This window comes from Macrobrachium rosenbergii, chromosome 22, assembly GCF_040412425.1.
Source record: "Macrobrachium rosenbergii isolate ZJJX-2024 chromosome 22, ASM4041242v1, whole genome shotgun sequence".
In the NCBI taxonomy this organism is placed as follows: domain Eukaryota; kingdom Metazoa; phylum Arthropoda; class Malacostraca; order Decapoda; family Palaemonidae; genus Macrobrachium; species Macrobrachium rosenbergii.
This window is the reverse complement of record NC_089762.1, coordinates 13,412,148-13,434,676: the sequence shown is the minus strand read 5'-3', so window position 1 is coordinate 13,434,676 and position 22,529 is coordinate 13,412,148. Positions and strand designations below refer to the sequence as shown.

Sequence of the window (22,529 nt, the reverse complement as noted above, 5' to 3'; positions counted from 1 at the left end):
GCTGGGTTCTGCCTCTCTATTCCCTTGAGAGTTGGTAGATACTGCTGTGGACAAGTGCCGAGTCGAGGACAACGACCGTCTTGCTCATCAGGTTGTGGCAAAGACTTCCAGGTCTGCGTGTGCCACTGCGTCCCGACATTCGGGTGAGGCTGGCACTTCCTTTACGGGCTCTAAGAAGTCCAAGACTTCGAAAGGTTCTGACACAGGTAGAGGAAGCAACTGAAGATCGATCTAGTCATGAATCGGAAGCCCCAGGTGCGCGAGTCTCCAACAGGGCTTGCGTCACCATGGGTACTTAGGTTTCCTCGAAACCCTGAGTAACCTTTGCCAGTATCGTGGAGATACCTCCATGGACTGGTATAATCCTTCTCTGTTCGAGTTTCATCAGACACTCTGATAGAGAAAGCAACTGACAAGCGCTCTAATTGTGACTGGGGAGCTTCAGGTGCGTGAGTCTCGAGCAGGACTTGCATCATCTTGGGTACTCAGGTTTCGCTACCCTTTACCAGTGCCATGGATTGTTCTGAGGGCTTGTATAGAGCCCACCTCTGCTCACGATTCCTTGAATTCTCAGGTAGTAGAAGCAACTGATGCATGATAGATTCATGATTCAGGAGCTTCAGGTGTGGTCTTATAAGGAGACCTGCATCACGCCAGGTACTTGGGTTTCTTACAAACCTCGAAAGTTACCTTTGCCAGTATCAGGAGTTCCACGGACTGGTGTAGGCTCCTCTACAGCTGACATATTTCCACAAAACAGGTAGAGAATGAGTGCACAGCATGCAAGTGCTGCCTCACCCTTGCCAGAACTCTCCCGAGTATGTGGCCAGAGTCCTGTGCTGGTGCAGCCGACTCGCGAGTTTGCGCACCTGGAGAAGCTACCAGTGGGTTCCCCTTACAATCTAATTTGCGTGAAGAGGCTAAGGCCTCAAGAAACTGGGGCACATCTTGAAGACAGCCTGAGTTCAAGCTCGAGAGTGTGCGATCGCTCCACGTTTGATCAGACGAGCTGCTCACCTGGGGATAGCTTCCGACATGTTTGCATGAACCCATTCATCCCCTTCGAGACAACCCCGGACTGGTGGAGTGAGTTTGCTCTCAGATACCCATGCAGTCATCGTTCTGATGATTGCTCACGGCCTTCCTCTCCTGTCGGGGCTTCGGCTTCTACCAGATATGGGAAAGGTGTCCAGCCCCTCTCAATGAGAGAGGTTCTGTCAAGGCCTCTCTCTTGCCAAGAGATAGGCTGAGGGTACCGTGACCTGAAGGGAGAGGGTACTTTTCCTCAGGACACAGTCGATCGACAGAGGACATACTCACGGATTTGTGGCTGATCTCTCAGCTCAATGATCTAGGGGAAGACTGACAAGCGCTCTAATTGTGACTGGGGAGCTTCAGGTGCGTGAGTCTCGAGCAGGACTTGCATCATCTTGGGTACTCAGGTTTCGCTACCCTTTACCAGTGCCATGGATTGTTCTGAGGGCTTGTATAGAGCCCACCTCTGCTCACGATTCCTTGAATTCTCAGGTAGTAGAAGCAACTGATGCATGATAGATTCATGATTCAGGAGCTTCAGGTGCGCGGTCTTATAAGGAGACCTGCATCACGCCAGGTACTTGGGTTTCTTACAAACCTCGAGTTACCTTTGCCAGTATCAGGGAGTTCCACGGACTGGTGTAGGCTCCTCTACAGCTGACATATTTCCACAAAACAGGTAGAGAATGAGTGCACAGCATGCAAGTGCTGCCTCACCCCTTGCCAGAACTCTCCCGAGTATGTGGCCAGAGTCCTGTGCTGGTGCAGCCGACTCGCGAGTTTGCGTACCTGGAGAAGCTACCAGTGGGTTCCCCTTACAATCTAATTTGCGTGAAGAGGCTAAGGCCTCGAAGAAACTGGGGCACATCTTGAAGACAGCCTGAGTTCAAGCTCGAGAGTGTGCGATCGCTCCACGTTTGATCAGACGAGCTGCTCACCTGGGGATAGCTTCCGCACATGTTTGCATGAACCCATTCATCCCCTTCGAGACAACCCCCATTCACGTTCGTGTGAGTGAGTTTGCTCTCAGATACCCATGCAGTCATCGTTCTGATGATTGCTCACGGCCTTCCTCTCCTGTCGGGGCTTCGGCTTCTACCAGATATGGGAAAGGTGTCCAGCCCCTCTCAATGAGAGAGGTTCTGTCAAGGCTTCTCTCTTGCCAAGAGATAGGCTGAGGGTACCGTGACCTGAAGGGAGAGGGTACTTTTCCTCAGGACACAGTGATCGACAGAGGACATACTCACGGATTTGTGGCTGATCTCTCAGCTCAATGATCTAGGGAAGAGATCATGAATGACTTTGAAGAAGACTATATAGTATGTCATCAGGTTAGCTGAGTCCACGCCTGTGTGTGAACTATCGCTCTTCCTGAGATAGCCCTCGTTCACGTTCACAAGAACAGACCGGTTTACCCAGGGATAGCTACATTCGCTTTCGCATGAATGTGTTCGCTCTCCCAGACCTCTATGGGTGTCGCTGCCCACAGCTTTATTCGCCTGCAGGGTCCTTGACTTCCTGCAAGTATAGTAAGGGTGATGGACTCTCTCACCTGTTCTCTTACCCCTCGAAGTTTTCCGAGAACTGGGCATCAGATGGTTGTGGGTTCAAGACTGGAAACGTTCTCGCTTCCTTCCTTACCCAACCACAGAAGAATACACTCTGGATTTGATCTGCAAACCAAACCAGTCATATACTCAAGTGGTAGAGAGAACACGGGGTGACTGGAGTTTTTCCTGAGGAGTCGTAAGGTGTCATCTTTGTCTTCGACTGCTGCTGCCTCCTCTCCTTCTTCTGGCACTTGCCAGGGAAGAAGAAGGTTGCTTCTCTGCCCCCTGGGAAAGTTCCCCCTCAGGGCCTCTAAGGGGCTGCCTCCCTCCATAGGGGAGGCAGAGGGATCTCTTGTTGCTCTCCCCAGTCTCCGGACGTAGGGGCTGCATCATGGACCTCGCCGAGGTCTTGTGTCTCAGAAGCCTCGAATGCACAAGTCTCCAAGACCTGTGCACTCGAAACCAGTTCTGGGAAGTCTTCTTCCAAGACTGGTGCTTTGCCTACCTCTTCCCGTGTCTCTTCGGACACGCAGGTAGAGGGTGTACCCCATGATCATTCTGGACGTGATTCGGGGGCTTCGAGTGCTCGGAGGCTCTAACCTCCAAGCAGGATCGAGCCTCTTCAGGTACTCGGTTTTTGCTAAAACCTCGAGTACCCCAAATCAGCATTGGAGACTGCTCCCCGGTCTGGTTCAGGCACATAATGAGAGAAGGAGTCAAAGCATACAGGTGCTTCTGCTCCCCCTACCAGTACTGCTCTGAGTACTCGGCCAGGGTCCCAGTCAGGTGCTCCCAACTCGAGGGTCTGAGCACTCAGGGAAGCATCGAGGAAGTCCCCCATGCAGTCTTCTTTTCGCCAGAAGGCCACAGCCTCAAAGAAGACTGGAGCACATTGAGAGGACATCCCAAGTTCATGCCCAAGAGTGCTCAACTGCTCTCCTCTGGCCAGCTCTCGTTTACGTTCGTGTGATTGACCCTGCTTGCCTGACGAGAGCCTTTTCGCATGTTCGCATGTGTGCTCTCTTAGACCTGTGCAGCCATCGCCACTGTTGGTTGGCGATCGCCCACGACTTTTCTCTCCTGCCAATACCTCCAACAGGACTGGAAGAGTGCTCAGTCCCTCTCTCCTATCCCCTCAGCCTTCTGGGTTTATACTGGGAGGCGCAAGTCGGATAGGAAAGGGTCTGAGTTTGAGATGCCCTTTTTCACACACTAGCAGAACACTCAAGTATCCTGACATGCTGGTGTTACGGTCTCAGTCCCATATCAGCAGGCTGGGAGAGGAGTTCAGTTATTCCTGCCTAAGGAACAACCAGCTAAACAGTGACAGGTCGTCCCCATTCACTTGTCACCCTTGGAGAAGCCGGGCCCTCAGGAGTGGCTTCACCTTCGTTCCCTTCAGTAGAGAATACAGGAGTTCTGTCTCCGATATGGGACTCCCTATTCCTTTCCATTACCCCCACCCCCCTTCCCCCTCCCCCACCCCCCGAGAGGAAGGAGATTGGGGACTAGCCTAGTGGCTAGAAGAAGGAACCTCACTGGAGGGTGTTTTCACACTCCCACTCCCATCATGCCTCTGTTCTGAAAGGCATCGACTGAGGGAAGAAGCTCACACCTGGAAGATTTGCTGCTTTCAGGTGAGCAGAACCAGAATGGCAAACACCCCCACTTCAATATCCTGAAACTCAAGACAGCTTCCTTAGCTCTTTGAGAGGCTCAGGATCTTGGTAAGCTGCTCTGTGGTGTGGATGAGTGTCAGTACCCTCTTCACCATGAGAGTAACTCCTGTCAACAATAAAGGGGAGGGGGGAAACTGGTTTCTCCTCAACTCTACATGTTGATGGTGCAAGTGCACGAGTGGGCGGCTACACACCTGACGGAGCTGTTAGCCTGATACATTCTGGGGAATTGCAACGTATGGCAAACAAGCTTATCACCAGTATCAGGTGACAGGGATTTGGCTCCCACACCCAGACATTACACAAGTCAGTGTACTGTTCCGTCGTGCCACTTCCATGGTCGTTGGTAGAAACATCTTCTAAGACTCATGGAAAATTCTTCTTGAAGTCTTGTGAGAGGCAAGGGATATCTCATTTCTCATTTGCTATCCCCTCTTTCTCTCACACACACACACACACACACACACACACACACACACACACACACACACACTGTACGCACCGCCTTTCTCATGACTCAGCGTTGTTTTCAGTCCACCCAAATCATGCGTATCCTCGTCCACATTCCTTGTGCTCTCCAAGTTCACTCCTTCCACATTCCCCTCAAATCCCTCAAAATCAGTTACATCCTCATTAGCACTACCACCAAACAACACCGCAAGGGTATTTTCTTTCTTCACGCTTACAACCCATCACATGTACAGTACTCTCTCCAGACAACCCAGTAAACATACCCATACTCTTTCTAACCTTCCTTTTAGACCCTCTCTTATGTCCACCAACACTAGCCATTTATCTCCCCAAGTTATTTATATCTTCTATTTCTTCACTCTCCTTTTCCTTCTCCTCCCTTAACAACTTCTTAATGGGATGCTCTTATTACCTTTACATTTCCATCTTCATTCCTGTCTTTAGCACATAACTCAATCCATTTGATCACACTGTTTGCACTACATACGAACCTTCATATTTCTCCCGCATCTTACCATCAATCTTCTTTTCTCAACCACTTCCCAACGCCTTGTCACCTACTCTGAAACTCACAAACATTTCATTCGCCTGTCTCCACACATCCTACTCTTCATTCAAATCCAACCTTCCTCTCACATACCTCTCATAATTCATCACATACGTGGAGGCGTGCCAGTGCTTTTATGTACTGACCCATTATACATTGCTACCGCTCTTCTTAACAACAAATGCCATTCATTCTCTCTATCAGTCAACATTCATAACATCTCACTCAGAGTCCTTATGGTTCGTTTCACCAAACCATTTGCACTCGGCATGTGTGGTGTTACTACATGCTCGATACCCCACTCTCTCAACATTTGTTCAAATGGTTTACCAACAAATTCTGGCCCATTATCACTCAACATTCTTACTGACTTCCTCACACATGCAGGCAACAAGACCATACTGACCACTCTGGCAACATTCTCACTAGTTTTATTCTTCACAGCTGCACAACTTACAAACTTACTCTTATGGTCTACCTTAACAACTTACCTTAACAACTACACCTACATTTCCTCTTGCAGTTACTGGCAAAGTTACACAATCAATTGCCACCAACTCAGGCGGCTATTTCATACTCAGCTTCAAACAGGTGGGCTAGCATACACTGGTATTTTCCCTTCTGACATTCTTCACATGTAACTGCTACATCCATATAAATTTTCCTTAAATGCAGGGAAAACATTCGCTCTTTCATACACTTGATTAACTCAAACTTCCCCAAATGTTCATATTTCTCATGGACTAACATACACATCTCCACTGCTCCACTCATCAAGAACACTGGAACATACATCAACTCTCTCATCATTTCTCTTGAAAAATACACCACTCCTTCACACAGCACAAATCTCTCAGCAAACCTTATCCATTTACTCAACAACAAAGGCCATCTTCCAGGTACTCCCTCTCTAATACACCTCTTCAGCTCACTCACTATCAAACACTCCCACTGCATCTCCTGAACATCCTCTGTTGTTAGCAATTCATTCTCAGTCTTGTCCAACTCCACTATATCCTCCTCCTCACTGAGACTCCCATCAATCATTCCTACAAACCTGGCCATATTTACTACCTCACTTTGAATTTTCCTCATTACAACTTCATCTTTCAACAGAACTCCTTTCCCAACATCCACTACCAATCCATTCTTCCTCAAGAAATCTATCCCAAACAGAAACAGTACGGCATTTGTTCATCTCACAGTACTACAAAACAAGCTTGCACCTCAAACTCCCAACTTTACCGTCCTCTCATCCAACCGACCTTCCTGCTATACCTCTTATTGACATATTCACTGCTTGCCTTTTAACGTTCCAGTTCACTCTCTTGATATCCCTAATCACACCAACCTTATTCAAGGACCAAGCACTGTAATTGGAAGCCTTTCAGGAGCAGGTCTTTGTAGTGCAAAAGACCGGAGAAGGGAAGTGACAATTTCTATACCTGTACTAGAGTCATTACTGAATCCGTAAAGCAAGGGTTCCGTTAATGCTGCCATGATTGCCATGGCTGTTTTAACAGCAGGTTGTTTGTCTTAAAAAATGTTTGTGAGGAAATTTTTCTTAGAGATCTCAACTGGGCTCTCAGCATGGATATAATCTAATCATATCTTCCATACGGATTGGTATTGTCGGATAGATGATGTCCATAGTTTTTGCATTAGGTACCTAGCAATATTGGGTGAGTAATTTTCACAGTAGAGAATATTTTAAAAATCCACACGTGAAGGTTGTAGCTCAGAAAGGAGGATGTGTAGATGATTTTCCCTCCTACTGTCTGGGATGGAACAGCAGACGTTAGTGGAATTGATCTCTTCGCCTGCTGTTGGAGTAATAGGAATCAGTGCCTGTTTGGCCATTTTGGGGCTACAGTCAACCCCTGCCTATTCGCGGTTCCGGATTGGTGGACTCACCTATTCACGGTTCCAGATTCGCGGCCTCACCTATTTGCGGGATTCTCTATGGAACATATATTTTGTCGGACTTTCCTTCTATACCTTTTCTTAAGCCCGACAATCTAAGGTAACGTGGAGCCGGGATGTGGCGTTTGGTTTCTTTTGGAAATCATTTCACTTTCCGTTTAGGAATTGTCTCTCCAGCTCTTCTGGGAAGTTCCCTCTTCCTAAAAGGTTCTTTACACATTGCTATCTCATATTTATACTTGTCATTTTAGACCAGATAGCAAAGTAAATTTAACAGGACACTTTTTAGTGTTTTCTGTCATTTTAGACCAGGTGGAAAGGTAGATTTATCAGATAATTTTAGCGTTTCTTTCTGGTTGATGCAGAAACGTCAACCATGGGTTATTCTTTTCCACATTTCATTTTTCAGAGACACTCAGCAAAATGGGCCATGTTTCACTTGGATTAAAAAAGTTTTAAGGAAGGGAACCAACAGAGCTTTCGCTCTTTTTGTCAAAACCCCAAAATGTTTTTTATCATCTTGTGTCTTACTGATTTATGAATTAATTTTTATGTCAGTTACTTAAAGAGCAAATAAAGATTTTTCTTCTACAATTCCTTTAGTCTTCCCACCATTAACAATTAGGCTCAGAAATGAACTCGTGAAAGATTGCCTCCAGGCATGTTCTTTCACCTCACCTCTAGTTTTGAGTCTTGTGTAGAACTTTGGTTACGTTTCCTTCAACACTTGAATCTCTCTCCCATCTCCTTGCAGTGCTGTTTAGCTACTGCTTGCATCAGCACCTGTACCAGGAAGACCAATGATATTTGTTGTAGAGGGACTGTCAACTTATCCTTCCAGGCCTCTTGTATCTTCAAGTTTCGATATTTCTTTTAGTCTGTATGAACCAATTCTGCCCTTTGTAGCCAGAAATACTATTTCTACTAAAGCCTCAACTTCTTGCACTTGTAAGAAGCATATTTTGGGGTACCAGAGTGTTGCCTTTCCTGGATCTCTCTTTCTTTGGCAGCCAGGCAAGTTTGAATTAAATCTTTGAGCCTTTGTGGGCGGCTTTGATCAAGTATCCATAAGCAAGGAAAACATTGATACCTAGGTTGGATGACTGCAGTAGAATAACCAGTTTCTAACTAAAAGGTATAGGGGCTATAGTTTTGTGATAATTTGTTGCTTATCTCGGAAACAATAATTGGAGTAATAATACTGAAGGATTTAGTTATGTGGGGATTAACTCCTTCCCTATTGCATTCTTTTGCATATGTAGAAACACAGTTTTTTTTATTTTTGTTAGATAGTATGTTGTGCATGGTTTCATATTTTAAAGAATTATCTGTAAGTTGGAAGTTATTACACTCTGAAATATGATACAGTGGGGTCTCAGTTTATGTTGCACTCAACCTACGTCATTTCATAGGTACGTCTCACAGTCTCCGATAAATTTATTAAAAAATTCTTGTTCCGTCATTCGGACATAAATTCAAACTTCGTGCAGGACTAGTTTGCATGTTGACTGGACAAATAATGTTGTCTCGTGGCGGAATATGGGGAAGACGGCGTTGGTCACTCGCTCGCTATATGCCATCTTGAATTGTGTCTCATTCGCTCTCTCTCTTTTGTGTTGCTTTTTTGGGAATTTTTTTAACTGCATTATGGCTCCCAGGCATAAGTCAGACTCTTCTGATGGCAGTGCTATGAAGAAAAGAAAAGCCTCTCTATGGAAGTGAAATTTGATGTAATAAAATGATCTGAAAATCTTGAAGCATGTCGAATATCGGCCACGCACTTGGGTTTAGTCTTACGACTGTGTCGACGTTCATCAAAGATAAAAAGCGCATACTTAAACATGTGAAAGGATCTGCTCCTATGAAATCAGTTGTGATTATAAAGCGGTGTAGTGGTTTCATTATTAAGATGGAACGATTATTAGGCTTTGGCTGGAAGACCAGCATCACTGGCGTATCCCAGTTAGCTTAATGTTGATTCAGGAGAATGCTAAAAGTTTGTTTGAAACCTTGAAAAGAGAAAAGGGTGAAGGGAGTGAAAGTGAAGATTTTGGGGCTAGTACCTTCTGCAGGTTCTGCCTCTCCAGACTCACCTGCCCCAGTATTTCTAGCACCTTCCTCCACCCAGTAGCCTAGTCAAGCCTGTCTCACCTCCCTTTGCAATGGTCAGTATTCAAGCCAACCACAGGAGTAAAGGTAAAGAATTATTTTTATTTACTGTACTATAAATGTAAGGATATTTACCCTTGTATTGTATGTATGTGCTCAGGAATTGTTTTCTCTTTTATGTTTTTTTTTTTTACTGATTTCACATTATTGCGCTTGCTTAAATTCTGACTTACGGACAAAATCGGTTCATGTCCTTGCCGTAGGAAAGGATCTTGGATGTAAACCGAGGCCCTACTGTATTTTTACATGCCTGAGTTAATTTGGGAATCATAGAAAAATTGGAAAAAAGGTTATGGTAGGTGACTGTGATTATGAGTTATGTACTATTATAAAGTTCCAACATTAGTATCTTATTCATGTGACATTGTGAAGTTTAACAACTTTCCATGTCTTTGCTGTAATTTCTGAACTTTCCTTGGAATCTGTCAATGAATATTTCCCGTTATTTTCATCAGATTTCATTAGGTCCTCATGAAAATAGCTACAAGTTTGTCTGCCATTTTGATTGTGGAAGGTAAGGAAAGGTAAAAATAAGACTTTTTTTTTAAAAAGCTTAAGGAATTTGATACCTGAAGCCTTATCATAAAAGCAAATAAGACACTCTGCCATCTACAGTATTGGGGAAAATGCTTAATAATGGGAGAGGAGGAGGGATAGAAAACAGGAATGCTTCAATGAATGAGTAAAGTTGGGATTAGAGAAATATTTTAGAGTAATAAATTGAGTATTTTTGTGTTTGTCAAAAAAGTACATGGTCAAAGAAATACATGCTCATTTGTCACGAGTATACTGAGGGTTGTTAAGGGAACAAGATAAACTGTCAATACAGTAACCGAGTGTTGATAATTTCTCAAAATTTTGCCATGGGTGCACCCCATAAGCAATATACAGGCAGTCCCTGGGTCACAACGGGTCTGGCTTACAACCTCTTGAGGTTACGACGCTTTTCAAATATATTCATCACAAATTATTTCCCGGTTTCAACACATGTTCCAGGGTTACGACGCTGATCCGATGGAAGAAATATGGCTCCAAAACGGCATAATAATAAAAATTGTAGGTTTTTTTTATGAAAAACTCAATAAAAATGCAGTTTACATTGTTTTCAATACACCTAAAGCATTAAAAGTAAAGTTTTCTTGGGATTTTTGACGATTTTTGACAATTTTTTGGCTTATGACGATTTTCGGCTTATGACGCCGCGTAGGAATGGAACTGTTGTAAACCGGGGACTGCCTGTATCGTACATTTAAGGGGCCAAGTACGATTTCAGTATTGTTTTGAATCCGAAATTCACATACTGTATCAAATATGTTCAGAACAGCAATTATTGCTGCAATTAAAATATTTTTAGTGTTGTAGTTCAGAATACAGTAGCCTCAGTCAACAAAGTCAGTGTTGTCAAAATATTTCTGGACAGGCACTATACTGATGTACAAGATATAGAGGCAGCCAACTGCTCAGCATTGTATTAGCTTTTAAGTTTATGTAATTTTCGTGAGATTAGTAAAAGGATTTTGACAAAGGAAAAATCTATTTCTTTGGGGGGGGGGCGTGTCACCCGGTGAAATAATCCATTCAGCATTTATTTCTAGGTAATTCCGTTGCTAGATACCAGAGAAAAGCTAAATGTAAAGCTGGGGTTACTACCCCCAGAGCAAGCTCCAAGAAATGGAGTCGTATATGGTAAAGGGTGAGATTGACACAATCACGGGACCCTGTATAAAGATTCCCAATGTCAAAAGTCCCAACGAGAGAGGTGCCGATACAAGCCCATGCACTACTCGCGGACTGTACACAAGGCAACACTAGTCGCATTCCATGTTAGCACCCACCCCACCAGAATGATGTTTACCATGGGAGGGAGAGAATGAAAAACAGGTGGGTCACGGGTGACACGCCCCCAGAAATAGATTTTTCCTTTGTCAAAATCCTTTTTCTGGATCGGGGACCCGTGTCAGCCGGTGAAATAATAACAGAGAAATAAATATCATTCTTATGCTATTAAAGACTTTAAATAGAGACGTTGAAAACTACGGGAGAATTCCACCCTGAACATTAGTAAGGTCCTCGAAATTCATGTAATGAAAATAATGTAAGTGGCCACCGTCTAAGAGCATGAGCTTTGGAATTGAACCTGAATAGGCTTGTATTAAGAAAATACTTGCTGCCTAATAGCAGACACAATGACAGTACCCCCCCCCCTTTTCAAATAAAGAGAGGACCTGACGAAATTGCGAGGTCCTGTCTGAAAAAGCCTGTAAGGAGAAAACTGGGCACAGAGACAGACCTTGTGAAAGGGGAGTACTTTCCAAGGTGACCACCGAAAATGAGGACCTTCAACTGTAGATAGAAAGTTAGGGTGAGGAATTCGCAACACTACCCCTGAGTGGGGAAACCATATGTATTATCCTAATATCAATGTAAGTCTATCTAATTTTATGTATGAGTGCCCATTGTATCTTTCATTACTGTAAAAAAAAGTAGGTTTTTCAGACATTGGAATTTGTAATACCTTTATATCCTATTTTTCTTTTTAGGTGGAAATGTATAACTGCTTTCGACCAGATGATATCATAATAGCAGTTGTTCTGTCTCTTGGAGATATCCGAAACTATGAACTTTCAACTGCAGGTCCAGGGTTTGGAGTGGTAACTGCTTATTGTGAAGATGGTCATCCTCTTGTGCCCACTTCCTGGACAACAATGCGGTGTAAGTGCAGGACAGAGAGAAGAAAAGTTGCACGTGTCATGCCACCAAAGAACCCTGTTGTTTAACATGAAGTATTTTGCAGTCTTATGTATAATATTTAGTTTGAAATGATTTTTATATTTAAAAATAAATTGAATAAATATTGTTTGTACTGTAAGTATCCTTGAAGTTACAGCAATTAGTATACAGTAGAATGTTTAATAAGCTGATGGTTTTTTGTTGTAAATTTTTAGAGATACTTTTTTTAAGTTGTATTTTCCTACAAACTTATCTAAAGTACTAAAAATTTTTTCTTATGTAATTCATTTATAGAAAGTTTTTAATTTTTCTGTTTTCCTCGTTAATTTTTTAGTCATCAGATTTAGTTTATAGTAATTACCATACAACATTCCATTTATAAGAAAGCAAAATCTCTTTTCAATATAATCATGTAGTAACATTTATGAAATGCCAAGTAACATGCTGCACTTATGTGACTTGAAGTCAAGGAACTTATTCTTTTAGTGTTTTCTTAGTGTAGAAAGCTTTGACTTTACTACCAAGAATTGCAGGAAGAAGTCATGAAAATTCTTTTTTTGGTGTGTAACCCTCACTGTATCACAAGTGTTGCTAGCTGTTGTAACTACCTAAGATGCAGACCTATAGGTATTAGTCCTGTTAGCACCATTACTTCTTTTTCTGCACATATTCCCAATCAAGGTCTTCGTCTGTAACATCTCGCTGTGATATTCTAAGCTTTTCCACTGGTCCTCCTCTTACAACTTCCATATTTACTTCTTCTTAGTCTAACTGTAACCCTTCCCATCTCATCATTTGCTCAAATCTTCTCAATTTATTTTCCAGCCTCTTGACCCCATGTTTCTCAGCGAGACGTATATCTACTGCCATCCTCCAGCCTTGATTGCTCATGCTCTGCAGCACCCTTTAGAATTCTAGGAGTTGCTGAAGATTCTTTTGTCATCCTGGAACACTATGAAGAGCTCTCCTTTTTTTTGGCAATGTGGCTTTGGCTAAAAAACTGTCTCCTGCTGTTCAGAGACTGCTGGGGTCTCTGCTATTGCAACAAACTTGTCTGCACCTGCTGTTGTTGCTGGCCTCAATGCAGTTAGAGGGATAAATGTAGGTTTTGGCATGGGGAGGCTGTTTCCCTACACCTCCTCTTTGTCCCTGGGTTCTATTCTTCCTTGACCTCCTCACATTACACGTTCTTTTTTGGTTGGAAGGCTATTAAGGAATAGGTAAAAGCTTGGGAGTATTTTCTACATGGCAAGTCGTATGGGATTTCCCTTGAACACTTTTTCTCATAGGACTGGATCACCTTGCGGGAGGTTGTTTCTTCCATAGAGGGTCTCTGTCTTCCTATTTTGTTGTACCTGTCAGGATGTCATGGTTCCTTTTTCTCTTATAGGAACCAGTGTTACATTGAAGATATGGAGCAAGAGAAATGGTGTTACTCCAGCAGTCTTGGGGAGTAAATCTTACAGTTCCAATTTAACGTAAATTTATTTTCCAATACTGTACAGTAGTTTTATTTGCAAGCAATCTACCACTGGCACAAGTTTCCTCTGTATTCCTGTGAACAATACTCTGTTGGAATTCTTACCTAGCCACATATACTAACCTACAGTCAGTCCAGAGGACAATTCATAAATGCATACACTTGGTGATCATCAATACACATAAACTCACATATATGATAAAGTGCATACAATTACCATTACACCAAAAAAAATAAAATCTCCAATCCTTAGGAGTTATACAGATCACTTCAGGAATACAGTACTTCCTCAACCAAGATTAGCACACCAAAAAACTATAAAACTATAAATTGTGTTTTCCTACATGCAAGTGAGATGAGGTAAAAGTCTTCTCTTTGAACTGATCACATCCAAACATTGAAATAGGGAAATTAGCTTTACAGCTCAATTTTGTTTTATATTGTTCACTGTTTCTCACACAAAGGTAATTCAGTTATTACAGTATATGGATTATGTCTTTCCAGAACACCAGCTCTACCATTTGTAGTTCATGAGACCTCCACTTGCATAAAACAGGTTTTGACTTAGGAAAAACCTATTTTTGGTAGCTGCTGTGAGTCTTCAAAGGAGTTACTCTCATGGTCCCCTCAGGGCTCCATAAGACAGACCAACCAATCTCAAAGAATTCTTTTCTAGTTGGCCTTGGCCAAAATAATGCATGTTGGCACAATGGTAGAATATAAGGACTCAAGAGGGCTCTATCTCTTTGTCTACAACGACTGCCAAAGTTCATTCTTTATCCTTTACACACTGATTTGGCAACAGGGCATCACATGCCGGCTGCTTTCTCCATTACTTTCATGGTCTTTGTGGGAAGAACAAGCTCTGGGTTTCATTTGCTTGTTTGTTCCCAAGATCTTATTTTGGTCACGATGGAAGAACTAAACTCAGAAGCAAGTTAAGTGCGTAGGTTCAAGTCCCAGTGGAAAGTTTTAGATTTCAAATTTTTAGCTGGTAGTTTTATTTTGTTGAAGTTGGGTAAGGTTAGGTATGCTAGTCTACGGTACCATGCTGTTTTCTCTTTTTTCCTGGCTGACAAGCGATATTTAAATATACTGTATTGTAGTAATAATATCAGATGGTTTTGTTCTTGAAAATCATTAGTTTATGATCTTTAACTTTAGTAGATATGTTGAGTTATTTAACTCTTGAATGGTAGTAGTCCAACTTCTCATTTACAAAAGGTAGCCATGATAGCAGTTCCCAACCCTGCTTGACTTCTAAGCCTTGGCATTTAGTAAAAGCCAGTTATTCATACACAGAACAAACCTTTGGTCTTAACATAAAGGAAAAGTTCTCTAGCGCCAGCTGGAGTCTGGTTAAAAAAGTTAAAGGAAATTATTGGCATTGGGAGATGGACAAGATGGCAGTAGGTAGGAGGAGAAACCGACCTCCTATAACCCATCTCAGAAGGATAGCGTCAGATGTTCTTTGACCGCCTTTGTAGGAGGTAGTGCTCTTGCCCTCCCTCCTAAAAGTCGGTTCTTTTGCCACTTCCTGCTGGCATTTGCCATTGGATTCTCCTAATCCCTTTTGGTTTTTGTGTGATTTTGTGTTTTTGTGTGTTCTTACTGTAAGTACGCAATCCCACAACCCTCCTAAATCCATTAAACTCCAGAGGAATGCCCTGGTGTTGACAACAACCCTTGTTCCTGATTCTTGTCATCCTTTGCAAAAGACCCTCATTCTACTTGTCCTAAATGTACAGTGAACCCCCCGTATTCGCGGGGGATGCGTCCCCCCCTCCCCCGCAAATAGCTAAAATCCGCGAATACTTAAAACCCCCCTAAAAACACTTAGAACTGCCCATTTTGATAGTTTAAACACAGAAAACCCTGTAAAAATGCATATACCCGAGTATTTTAATAGTTTTATTACAAAAAGTGCATTTATTCATGAAAATTATATGAAAATACAGTAATTAGTGAATATTTCTCAGTGAAAAATACCGCGAATGGGTGAATTTTTGAATGTGTTGATTGGCCTCCTAAGCAATGGAAGAATTTTGATAAGAGGAGATATAGAAGGAAGTCTGCGCCGCCATCTTGGGAAGGTTTTCCCCTCCCCATGGCGGCGTCCACATCTTTCCTTTCTTGTTCTACCTCTTCCTTACCAAAATCTTCTCATGCTGCTTCTTCTTCCCATGCAAAGTTTATTCCCTCTCATTCTTCTACAATTGGAAGATTCAACTGGGGGTGCAGGAGATCTTGTAACTGATGTGGATGCCCCTGCTCTCGTGCGGGGGATGGGGATCCTTTCCCCTCTGGGAGGGTAGAGGCTCCTCCTCTTTGTACTGTGTTTTCAGGCGGTGATGAGCAGATGATGCCGGAGTGTTGGGACCCTTTAGGCCTACCAGGTGTACCATCCCTTTCTGGCCTCTTGTCCCATTGTTTATCCACTCGCACTCCAGTTTCACCCACCATGACAGCTTCCCGGTCTACTGTCTCAGTGACATATCTCATCTCACTTCTGCTACAGCTTCCGTCTTGTTAGCCTCCTCTCAGCTGTCTACAACACTCACTGTTCCCCACCCCTTACCATCTGCTACAGTCTGTGATAGGGTCGAAGGTATCTTCATGAAGAAGTTGGGTCTGTTGGGGCTAAAGAATCCAAGAAGAGACGTCATAGATCTCCTCCCTCCTCTTCGTTTTCTGCTCTGTCGGTTCCCATCAGACGTTGGAGGAAAAAGACGTTGTAGAGTATCCATGTAAGAAGATTCGAGAATCATCCTCGGGTTCTCGTTCTTCTTCTCCTGTGGGTGTTATTTGCTCATCGAAGCATGTACGTGCTAAACCAGTTCGTGCTTCTACCTGTGATGACTCCCAGACCCATTCTTCCGTCAAGGCACCTGTGCGTGTTCCTTTGACTGTTTCCATTGCTCCCCGACCAGCTGATGATGTTAGGACCACCAACATTTCCCACACTCCAGCTTCAAGTGTTCCATAAGTCCATAGGAAGGACGACAAGGCCCCCATCAAGAAATCCATACCACTGGATCCCTCTCCTCGGAGGTCTCTTTCAACGTATGTACAAGTCTCATGTGCTGATAATCCAGGGAGATCACGCGACTTCGACTTCCCTTGTACATCTGCTCGACGACATCATTCCCAATCATGTTCTCCTAGGAAGTCCTGTGGTCAGCGTTCTCGCTCACGTGGACGGGATTGTGACCCATGCTGTTGTTCACACAGACGTGAATGCACGACACATAAGAGGAGTCTCTCACACATGCGTGATTGTGACTCACGCTCCTGTTTGCAGATACAAACCTGTGTGTTTGCCCACCTCAGCCCCCCCTCATTCAGTTTTCCTTGGCTGGAAGATCACTGATATGTCACAAGATTCTTTGGGGGCAAGTGAGGGGAGGTTCCTCCCACTCGCTGGTTCCATTGGGTAATGCTATGTATTACTCTGCCATACCTTGATCATATTACAGTAGGTAGAATTTTTTCATAACCATTATTCCAGCTCTGCAGGAGAATTTCCCCAATGTAAGACCTCATGTTTATATCTTAGGAAAAATATAAATTGATTAAAAATTTGTGATTTATCCTTCCTTCCTCTCCAGTAAACGGAGAGTCATAATGCAATTCCGTATACAGGCTGGACAGATGTGAGAGCAGGTTAGCTATCTGATTGAGCACCAGTCTCTTCATTGGCAATGAAAGGATGCAGGTTTCCCCCTCTTGACGAGGGGAGAGGAGGACAGACAATAAAGCAAGCTCGTTGATCATATTTATGTGTTATTTTCTCCAGCGCCCCAGTATAGGTTCTTACAGCCCTTTACTTGATTGTCCAGAAGTCTAGCATCTGCTACATCCCATATGTGCACTTGGCTTGAGGCACAGAGTCCCCTCCTCTGCTCTTAAATGGACCAGGAAGGTAACACCCAGGTTGGGTGAGCCTACCTTTGGGTTCAGAGAGCTCACAGATTTCTTCCACCAATGGGTAAATCTCCAAAGTAACAAATGAAGGTTTGTATTTGTGTAGGAACAAACAGCAATTTTTAAAAGTAATTTGTATTTTTCATGACATACAAACCTGGAGTTCTTAACATTAACAGACCTCCTCAGCCACTCCCCCTCACTCTGGAACTTGGCTGGAAGGCAAAGTGGAGTGCAGACTGACAGGTGGCTGGGTGGAGCTTTCCCCTGCCTGTAGTTTACTACCTTGTCAGTAAGTTTGAATGGCCGTTCCATCTCACGTTTGCAAGCTAAATCCCATGTGAAGAACTTCAGGTTTGTAGGCTAAGTTAGGAAAAATACAAATTACTTTTAAAAATTTGCTATTTTGTTGTTTACTGCATAACTTGTGGGAAAACTTTCAGTTTTGAGATATGGTAGTGTTAACCCTTTTGGATTCTTGGGTGGTGGGGTTCAAAACGTGTGATTGGGGTAGTATTATTAAGTGTAAAAAACACACTACTCTATCTTGCTGGTTTTAAGCTTAAAGATAATTTTTTTTATTGCTTTCTGTAAATAGTTTTTGTTAATATAATGCTGCATTTGGTTTCATCTTGAAGCCACAGAATTATCCAGTCTGAAAGATACATTGAAAGTACCCTAGAACAGAAGTCACTTTGTAATTGTTTGAAATGGGGATTTATAAATTATTTTTGCACAGTGACAAATTATAATCCCTTTCTTTTCTAATGGTATACATATTACTGCCATTTATTTGGAAAAACGAGGAAAAATAGGCAATTTTTTAATTTGGCATTGGTTTAATTATTTGAACAGCCACTACTTGCATGGAGAAAAGTTACTGTATACCATCCCTCATTCAAATACTATCTAAATATAAAAATATTTAATTTTTTAGAATCTAAATAGAGTTAAGTGCTATTATAACTGCTAAGTTGTAGTAATTTTTGTGTAAATTGAGCTGTTCATATGTCAGCATATGCTCATGCTTTTGGAGCAGCCCTAGAACTGTAAGTTAGTGGTTAAATTTGTGAGTGATGGTCCAGGCTTATTTCTTTAAATGGTTGAGTAGGTGATTTAGACTTCGACGACCATATAGAGCACTTTTTCTGAGATGTGGTAGATTCCATGTTACAAGTCAAGTCTCAACCCAATTGGTTGTTACTGACATTATTTAAACCTAAGTTAAATGCAATCCAGCCAGTCCTCTGCATGATAGTTTTTATAGTTTTTTACTTTGACAGTCCTTGGGAATTATAATTTTTCAAATAATTATACAATATACCACTGACATCTAGATTAACTGTAGCCAGTCATTGGCTGTGGGTATGAAAGAGCATAGTCTACAACATCATTTTGTCAGTAGTAGCACAGCCTTCTTTACTGTCACAGTTTTTTCTTCAAGATTTATTTAGAGTTCCATTTCTTGCTTGAAACACTGTGTTATGCTATCACATCTTTTGTGAGATCCTATGCAGTTACCAAGCCACTACTGCATATTGCATGAAAACCCATAAGCTGCATCTGTGGATGAAATGTGCAATACATAATTCTTCTTTAGGAATTAACTATGAAGTTAATGATGGATGTAATGCAATACCATGAAGAAAAATGATGATCCAGCACAATAGGTCAAAAGTTTCTTTTTCTGAGGGTAAATAGTACCCAATAACTTGAAGAATATGCAAATAATATTGGGGGCAACACAAACACTCCGCTCATTTGTGATCATTCTTTTGAGAAAATAATTGTGCCTTTGGAAACAAAAAATATGGTGTCTGCTCTTAAGAAGATGTCACAGAACCTTTCCAACATTTTCATATATTAATAAAGATTTCAGAAAGAAAGCAAAACTATTCTGTTCATTTATACTGAAGCACATTCCTGCACTCAAAATCTAAAGGCAACTGAAAAGTGTCTTAAAACTGACCATATATTTGAATATCCTGGGTCTAGGTACACTTCCTTGCCTATCTGTTAAGTGAACAATCCACAACCTTTACACTTTCTGATGGTTACTGCAACATATAACAACGCCATGACAAATTAATGCAGTAACAATACAAGTGATTAACATTTTGTATGCTGTGTTACTGAAAGAAAACTTTGTGAATGCATCCACATTACCTTTCCTGTTTAGTTCATGATAATATAATTTCTGTCAAGCAAGTAAGACTAATTAAGTACATATTCCCATTAAGTACAAATAAAACTATTAACAATACTGAATAAATTCTGCTATTCAATTATCACAATTTTCAAGCCAGTATTTACAAGCCATTTACATAAGTTAAATTTGGTCATTTAAATATTCAGCACAGCAACATGATGTACAGAATATTTGATTAAAATGGCTTCAACATTCTTAGTCTGTAACCATACAAAAAAGAATGGATGATGTTTGAGACAAATGCCCCAGTAAATATAAAAATTTATTCATCCCTGTGGAATGATGTGTCAATTTTAAAATCATGGTCATAGTTATTTAACAATAAAATATAAAATAAAACTGATTATTACACATCCCTGACACAGGAAACGCTAAAGAATCATGTACAGACTCCACACTGCTGGTCATGTTACAAAGAAATGGGCTTCTTGTGATGTCTGTATTTGGCCAACTATATCATGCAATATTGTACAATGTATGTGCAGAAGATTACAAGAAATAGTATAGAAGATAAACAAAAATGTACTTTTCAATGACACAATGAAATTTTATATACAATAACTGACTTTCGTAGAAAGACTAACTGATCATAAACTTTTTTTTATCCTATTTATAATTATTGCTCAAATGTTTCTTGACTAAATTACCTTCAGTGTAGTCTGTAAATTTCCCAATTTGTAAAAACGTTATGGAACAAGTGATTTTAAGAGAAGAAAACCCTAGGACATTGTGGAATTTTATGGAAAAGTTATGCTATTAAATAGCTCACTGGGATATTCCCGAAATCCCCAATTTACATACAAAAATGAAATATATTAAAGACAATAAGTTGGAAAATTAACAGATGATGTAATCCTCTAATATAAATTTTACAGAAATTGCAATTGCCTAATGCACGTGATATTGCACAAAAACAATAACAAGGAAGAGTTATCAAGAACATTTGTGCAATAGAGCAGACTGACCCTCAACAACTGGGTGATATTACCGTAAATATGTTTTGTACTCTAACACAGCACTTATTGAAGTTACATATTCCATCCTACAGAATAACAGTGATATGGTATATACACAGATATTACAAAATAACAGTAAGAAAAACTAAAATCCAAACATCTAAAGGCTGTTTCAGAATGCCTGTTCCTTAAGTAAATCAGAAATATCATCTACTGATTTATTTGTGCTGTAATAAAAAGCAATCCTGTTGCCAACAACTGGTCAGTCTGCTTTGTAAAAGGTTGCTGATTAGATTTTTAAAAACTTTTGGCACTATAATAAGTCATTGTAACTGCAGTGAGTTTTGCCATATTTCTAGTTATTTTCTCAACTTTTATAATCATAATTAAACTTGGCAACTACGTATGTACTGTTTGATCAGTTTCAACATATAAATTTACAATAATCTCAGAGTATTATACATTGTATGATACAAAATTATCCTATCTGAGAAAGTTCTTTCAGTTTATAAGAAAAATTATTTATAAATCAGGAGTATAACACTATGATTTCTCACGTCTGTTGATACCAGTATATTCCCATCTTTTTGTTGAATGGTAAAACTTTGTTAATAACAAGAAATAACACCAGACAATCAATGTTTGTGGGAAGTTTTCATACAATACTGTCCAATGTATCTCAGTATAGAGGATACATCTTGATAAAATACATACACCATAAAAACTAAAATCACAGAATAAAAAACTGAGCTTAAGCAAGCTCTAAAGGGAACAAAATTTTTCCCTTGTAGGTCCTTCTATATTTTTAATCACAGGAAACTTTGCTAAGACACCATTAATAAAATGGTAACTTCACAGTGAACAACTGACTTTCAATATAATTGGTCCACTTTGGTCCCAGCTTATGTGTATTGCCAGTCTGGCCAGTTTCATTTCATGCTTTTTTTTACGGTACACACCTTCACAACACAATATCATTCCCTTTTGTACTGCATTCTTCTGAGTGAATGCTGTATCATGAAATTTAAGGTAAATTTGAGCACATTTATGTGACCTCTTATAAATGTCATTAGCAGTCTGACATACAGTGTTCTCAAGAGGTTCAGTGAATGATTGAAAACTTGCACTTAAACAGTTGTTTCACTGCGTGAAGCAAGTGAATGTGTTGCATGGGGCGCCAGTTCATTGTAGTAATCATGTGGTGTGTCTAAAGGTGGTGGATGTTGTGAAATGCCATTACTGCTAACACTACTATGACCACTACTGCTGCCATAGTTGCTGAAACGTCCAGGTTCTAGAACTGGAACACCAACCATTTGCTGTGGATGGATCCGACGTCCAGCATACATGTGAGCACGATTATTCATCATGTGGTATTCAGGATTGTCCATACCAACAACTTGGTTAGTAACTGGCCCAGCAGGTATTCCATTAGTCCCTTTACCTTTATAATGATCGTGGTACTGACGTCCATCTGTAAACATAAGTAAATTTTTAATCATGTTGAACTGTTACATAAGACAAAAAATTCATTAATGAATACTGTAATCATGTTTTTTTTAATCTATAACCTGTACTTATACTACTGCAGATAATGCTAACACTGGTTAATACTGTAAACCATTTTAATGCCACATTAAACATAAAATATTTAACATATATTTTATGTTCACAATAAGGAGGTATAGTCTGACCTCTTAAATCTGGCACTCTGTGGTCTGGTAATTCCCATGAACTGGGACTTTTTTTTTTATTGGCTGCCATTACTTGTTAAGCAGTTTTGAGGATGCACTATATTAAGAACATGGCTACTGGGAGGGGGGGGGGGAATAACAGCACTGGAAGGGCAAGACTCC

At 41.2% G+C, this 22,529-nt stretch overlaps 2 protein-coding genes across 8 annotated transcripts in view; one reads left to right on the top strand and one right to left on the bottom strand.

Moving 5' to 3' along the window:
- The window catches only part of Csl4 (exosome component 1 Csl4), a 126,881-nt gene extending 114,651 nt beyond the window's left edge, over nucleotides 1-12,230 (top strand). For all 4 annotated transcript variants that reach the window (XM_067124229.1, XM_067124231.1, XM_067124232.1 and 1 more), the window contains exon 4: nucleotides 11,915-12,230. In XM_067124229.1, coding sequence (XP_066980330.1) covers nucleotides 11,915-12,151 — 237 coding nt within the window. In that variant the 3' untranslated portion in view covers nucleotides 12,152-12,230. The remainder of the gene's footprint in view (nucleotides 1-11,914) is intronic.
- A 7,236-nt stretch (nucleotides 12,231-19,466) lies between these two features.
- The window catches only part of Egfr (epidermal growth factor receptor), a 625,196-nt gene continuing 622,133 nt past the window's right edge, over nucleotides 19,467-22,529 (bottom strand). For all 4 annotated transcript variants that reach the window (XM_067124224.1, XM_067124222.1, XM_067124223.1 and 1 more), the window contains one exon: nucleotides 19,467-22,147. In XM_067124224.1, the coding sequence (XP_066980325.1) occupies nucleotides 21,801-22,147 (347 nt within the window). In that variant the 3' untranslated portion in view covers nucleotides 19,467-21,800. The remainder of the gene's footprint in view (nucleotides 22,148-22,529) is intronic.